Below are 6,000 nucleotides of genomic sequence, written 5' to 3'. Positions count from 1 at the left end.
GGATCAGATTTAGTCACTTTGCTTGCAGTGTAATTGTAGCCTAAGTAATAACCTTAGACTGCTGCAATGGTAAGCATGAGGAAGCCAGGTGTGGAGGCAAAAAGTGAACCATTTTATTACATTAAAATGTTCCATACAAACAATGCATACACACTTTCATATTGCTTCAGACATAAGTTTCTTTTTTGATAGAATAATTCCAGTTAAACAACTCTGTAACAAAATGTAAGTACAACATTTATGAAAATATAAATCTCTAAACAAGTAAGTAAGTCCTGACAATACAAAGAATACTGTAGAAACATTCATTACCAGTATGTCAACTAAATGTTGCAAACATGTACGTTATTAAAAGTCATTCAAGTTACATGACATACAATAATACTGATTACTGGCTTCCATATGGACACATTCAAATATACTCTTAAACTGGCATTCCAATATATCATAAGTGGACTCAAACTTCTTAGCAAAGATAGTACATTTTCTCTATCTTGGTTAAACATAATCACAATAAAACACTCAACAATTTGGTAATGATATAAATTACAAGCCATGAAACATTGTCAACAAAACAATACATCAAACTAAGAACTTTGGCAAATACACTGTATGATATTTCTAGATTTAGAAAGTCTGCTCGATAGCAATTAAATATTATCTTAAAGCTTAATACTTCTACACATCTTAAGTTACCCTTGGGCCAATGTCTGCTGAAAGGAAGTAAACATACAATTAGACAGAATAGCCCTTAAAAGGTTTTATAGGAGAAAATAAAAAATAAACTGTAGTTAGTATCATTCTTGACTGATGATTTGTTTGAACTCAGAATCCTGGTATTCCACTACAACTTGTAGTAAATAAAGTCAACACCCGTTTTAAGAGCAAAGACACACAAAAGACGAATACAAATATACTTATCAGAGTCAATCGTAACACAACCATTCTCATAACTATTCATAAAGTGCTGCCACTCACAACATCTTGTATTCTGACACTTTCAGAACTAAAACAGTGTGATAATTTCTCTCTCTTTCTCTGAATGTTTAATGACAGCAAACATAATCCCACTGAACATGTAGAATGAGAAGACTGTTTAAGGCATGGATGCTTACGGTAAGATGCTACACTATATGCTTAATAGTGGTGTTTCTCCCTAAACTAAACCTACACTTTTAAGAAATTCATGGGCGAGCAACTGCGGGTTAAGTTGTACCTGTTGTGTACAGATATGAATTGAAGGACAGATTACATTTTCTCACTCAACAATGCAACAAACCACCTTTGCCTTCAATTGTTTTTCTTCTTTGATAGTTTAAATCAATCAAATTCAAAGTGTATGCTAGTATATGTATGTATTGTGTTTACAAATTCCCTGCATCTTTGAAATTTCGGTAGTCTGCAAGAACAAAAGACATTTAAAAATCCAGGCACTCGCTTTGATTGCATTAAGCACAACATAACATTTTTTTAAGGAGTTGCACAAATTGCAGCAGCCAAAAGAGATATGCACACATATGTATAGTTCTTCCTTTTTGTACAGTACCAGTAGATGTTATTAAACAAAAAATAAATACACAGCTTTAAGAGCAACATCATGGCTTCAGGTGCACAATGCAAATTAATAAATGCATGAATAAGGAAGAGTGGTCAAGCTCACCGGAATGACTTCGGAAATGTTAAACAGAGACATTTTAATACTGACTTTGTTCTTCAAATGCAAAAGGACACATAATGGCAAAGTAATAGATTTGATATATTTTCTTATATTTTTTTCAAATTACTTGAATTCTAACAGTCATCATGTGAAATAAACAATACAATAGGTTGTATGTAATACATGACTTGAGTGCAGCTTTATAGCAGTCAGCCCATAAACTACCCAGAGGGCTGACATCTGCAGCTGAATCAGGTGGCTGTAAACAAGAGTCAACTGCAACCCCTGTGAATCCCTAATCACCCTAACTAACCTATCACCCCCTTCTCCACACATGCCTCCACCCTCTCACTGCAACAGTTCACTCTTTTTAGTCGGGGTAGTGGTCTCGGCCTCGCCTGAGTCAGACACATTGATGGGGCTGTCCCTGGAGAAGACCTCTGTTGACTCCCTCCACACACAGTCAGCAATGGTTTTGAAGGCGTGGTTACTGCATTTGGGCCTCACCTTCTGTGAGGCGTTGTTGACGATCTGTCTGCTGTTGGAGGTGGCGATTTTGATCTTGAGAGCGGCGTCCACACGGTCTACCACTGTGTAGGTGCCGATGCTGCCATCCTCAAAGCCAATGATGATGTTGAGGGCCCGCTGGGAGAGGCAAATGAAGGTGGGCGTTTTATAGAGGGAGCATGTGCCGATGCTCTTTCCATCCGCCAGACGCATCACAATCAGGTTTGACACCACGCCAGCATCATCATCCTCATCACAATTCCTAAAGCAGACATAGACTAGATAGCGGCCGTCTCTTGACAATTTCTGCCGCCAGATGATGCCAGCAGCGTGGACAAGCCTCAATTTCCCACTGTGAAGATCCAGTACATTAATATTCTCATCACCCTTGGAAACAATGCCTAGTTTCCCATTGGGAGAGATCTGGAAGTCCTCCAAGTTTTTGAGGAAGTTGGTGGGAAGCTGGACACGCCTGCAGACGGACTCGTCCGCCACGCTCCAGATGAAGACAGTCTCAGTGGATGTAATGAAGACCACAAAGTCAGGACAGTCAGGAATGAGTTTGAAGTTGACAATGGTAATGCCGTCGTCACAGACAAACTTCTTTGACACACTGCCTGACCAAAGGCTGACAGCAAGAAGCTTATTTTTGGTGGTTCCCACCAGAAAGGTGTTTGCGGTGGTAATCAGTGCATTCTGGAGAGTGACGAGGATATTGCACACCTTGTGCCCAGTGGCCAGTCTCCAAACTCTAGAGGCATTCTGCTCGCAAAGTGACACCACAAACTGGTCATTGTGGGTGATCAGGAGCTGCGATATCTTCTGTCCGTTTATGCGGAAAATATTTTCACCTGTAGTTGTGTGCCATATATACTGGCTGCATTTATCGTCTGACGTCACCATGAGGTCCCCCGAGGACGTTAGGACACAGTTCTCCACCAACCCCTCATGCTTGAAGACTGTTTCAATGAAACCTGTGCTGAAGTTCCACTTGTGAATGGCCTCTGAGCCGTCCATGGTGAAAACAAAGTCCTCTCTGCCAGATAGCTGTAAGGTTTGGATCCTTTTGCCTGTTTTGTCAATGTTGGACATGGCAGTGATAATGTCAATGTCCCAGACTGAAAGCACCCCGCTACTGGCCACAGACAGAAGCAGATTGTGATGGGTGGACTTAATGAGTTTGACAATGGCCCCTGAGATTTCAATCAGACTGGCCATACACTGCCCACTGTCTCTCCTCCAAACAAAGATGGATGAGGTGTTTTCCATGGAGGCCACAATGCTTTGGCCATTTTTGGAAAGGACAGCAGCTACAAAGCGCTCACTGCGCTTAGCCTTGAACTTTTCAGCCATCTTCCACACCTTGGTGTCCAGTACCTCAATGCTTCTGGCCTTGCAGATGAGAATAGAGCGCTGGTCCTCGGACAGCTCAATGCCCACCACCTCACTCTCATCCCCTCTGCAATCATAGTCCTCCATCAGCTTGGGGTTGGTGATCTCTTTGGTGTTCCACACTGACAGGCTACCCTCGTTGTCAATCATCACCATCTGGTGAATGGTGTCCAACACCAAGATGGACTTCACAAATCCCCCTGAGAATTCAGACGTCACTGTGGCCAGCTTGTCCCCACTTCCCAGATGAAAGATGGATGTGGTATTGAGATACTGACCACAGAAGGCATACATTCCATCTGGTGAGCACTGGACGCACGTGACTTCATACCAACAGTGGAACTGGTAGAGGGGCCAGCCATAGAGCAGGTCAATTACATTGACATCTTTACTGGCCTCTAGCCATGCCAGTGCATGGTGACTGGAAAGGGTGAAACCGTTGATGAAGGCCACACCTCCTGTGATGCCACATTGCTTGGAGCCCTTGATATCAACCTCAGACAGCAGGCAGGATTTGTGGTTGTCATAGATGAGCAGCGTATTTTTGGTGGTGGCCACTACCAGGTACTTCTCATCACTGGTTAGCCTGATGCCCAGCACCACTGACCGAGCTGTGTCGATCTGCCGTAGCAGCTGCCTGCTCTCCACATCCCAGGTACTGACAGACCCATCCTCCAGGGCTACAAGGATTATGTTAGGAGCCAGAGTGGGGAGGATCTCCACAATCTGCATGTAGCTGGAGCATAGCGGCAGTCTCTCTGGGCTGTAGGTAACATCCATGGAAGAGTGGAGGGGCACGATAGAGCAGTATTTTGGTCCATCCTTGTCACACTCCAGGAGGAGGTGTCTGAGCTTGGGCAAGGAAGTGACAACAGGGAGGAGCCTTTGCTGCAGTTCCGCAGATAATGATGCTGGGTTCTTGGTTACTTTCACCTTGATGCTACGCAGAGTGGTGGCAAGAAATTTAAGCTCTTTTTCCTGAGAGTAGCTATAGGCTAGGTCAATGTCTGTCAGTGCTTTGTCAAATTGCCCAATCTTAATCATGGTGTACAGCCAGCTGAAGTTCATAATGACACCAAACATGAGGTCATCAGTGCGCCCGCTCCTGGTCAGGTGGTATAGGAGTTCTGTCATCTTCCTATGGTTAACAAAGAAGATGTCAGGCTCCAGGAGGTTGCACTGGAACACCCAGGGCTGCTCAGGAGTCTGCCTGTCGTAGGAGTACTTCTCAGTGGATGGTTTATCATGGGACTGCTGGTGGTGTTGAGGGTTCTTGTGTTGGGAGATATTTAGTGAGGCGAAGTGGTTGTTGTCGCAGTGGAATATCTTCTTCCTACCGCCAGACCACGCCCCCAGAAAATACTCAGCCAGGAGACTGTGCATCTGATGGACGTCCTCCTCATTGCTAAGATACAGCTTCTGAGCGATGAGGTGCAGGTGCCTGTTGGCCCACACCATTAGGGTCACGTTCCGCACCTGACGCTCCACTAGGTACCCATCCAGTTCCTCTTTAAGACGTGCCACCAGGTCATAAGAGATCCTAAGGGGGTTCTTCAGATTGGAACTTACCATGATGTCCCCAAGGACACTATTATCCAGAGACAGGATATCCTCCAGCTCCACCTCTGTTAACCCTGCCTTTGCCATGGTTATGTAGCCCAGTGCTCTGAATACAAACCGCTGCCCCAACTTGTTTTCCACTGAGTAGAAGAGCTGCTCAATGCTCTCATGCACCGTGGAGCACAGTGACCTGTCGTCCACATCCTTGTGCGAGCGCCAGTGCACCACCTCCCGATAGATAAGGTTGACGAACATAGGCAGTGTGCACTTGGCCAGTGCTTCGTTGACATAGATCTGCTGGCCAGACGTGACTTTCCTCTTAACCCCAAGCAGCTGCTGCTTGAGCGTCTGGCTGCAGGCCTTGCGATCCCGCTGCACCAGCTCCACGTAGCGGCCCTCATCATGGATCAGGTGTCGGAGCTTCTGCAGGATGCCATGCTTGTTTGGCAGGGTGGAAACCACAATGCGGACGGTACGTGGCAGCTGAGCTGGGAGCCACCACAGCTTGCGGGCCTCATCTGCCTCCGAGAGCTGCTCCAGGGCGTCCATGACAATCACCAAGGGTCGGTGAAAAGAGGACTCCCCAAGCAGGTTGACCAGTAGCTCCCTCATCTCCTGGATCTTGTTGGGCAGGAAGTGGATTAGGCAGCGATAGTTGATGGCGATCTGTTCGCAGATGCTCTGGAGGAGAGTGCGGAGGTCTGTGGAGAACTCAGAGGAGCCGATGAAACGGACAATGATCACTGGATCCGTTTCGGGGCCCATCTCTGTTTGGAGCCATGAGTAAGCCTGGAAATCACAAAGAGAGAAAAAAACGGATTTAAAAAAAGGCGTGGTTAGATAGTAACAGGGTACGTATTAACATGTAATTATATAGTTAACAG

The 6,000-nt window shown here is 45.4% G+C and overlaps 1 protein-coding gene across 1 annotated transcript in view; it reads right to left on the bottom strand.

Moving 5' to 3' along the window:
• Positions 1 to 2,005: 2,005 nt before the first annotated feature.
• Positions 2,006 to 6,000, bottom strand: part of nwd2 (NACHT and WD repeat domain containing 2) — a gene marked incomplete at both ends in the record, with an annotated part of 33,985 nt that continues 29,990 nt past the window's right edge. Inside the window, one exon of the mRNA XM_083668261.1 lies at positions 2,006 to 5,905. Coding sequence (XP_083524387.1) covers positions 2,006 to 5,905 — 3,900 coding nt within the window. The remainder of the gene's footprint in view (positions 5,906 to 6,000) is intronic.

This window comes from Argentina silus, assembly GCF_951799395.1.
Source record: "Argentina silus genome assembly, chromosome: 1".
NCBI classification, from domain to species: Eukaryota; Metazoa; Chordata; class Actinopteri; order Argentiniformes; family Argentinidae; genus Argentina; species Argentina silus.
The sequence above is the reverse complement of the archived record's forward strand: the minus strand, read 5'-3'. Positions and strand labels throughout refer to the sequence as shown.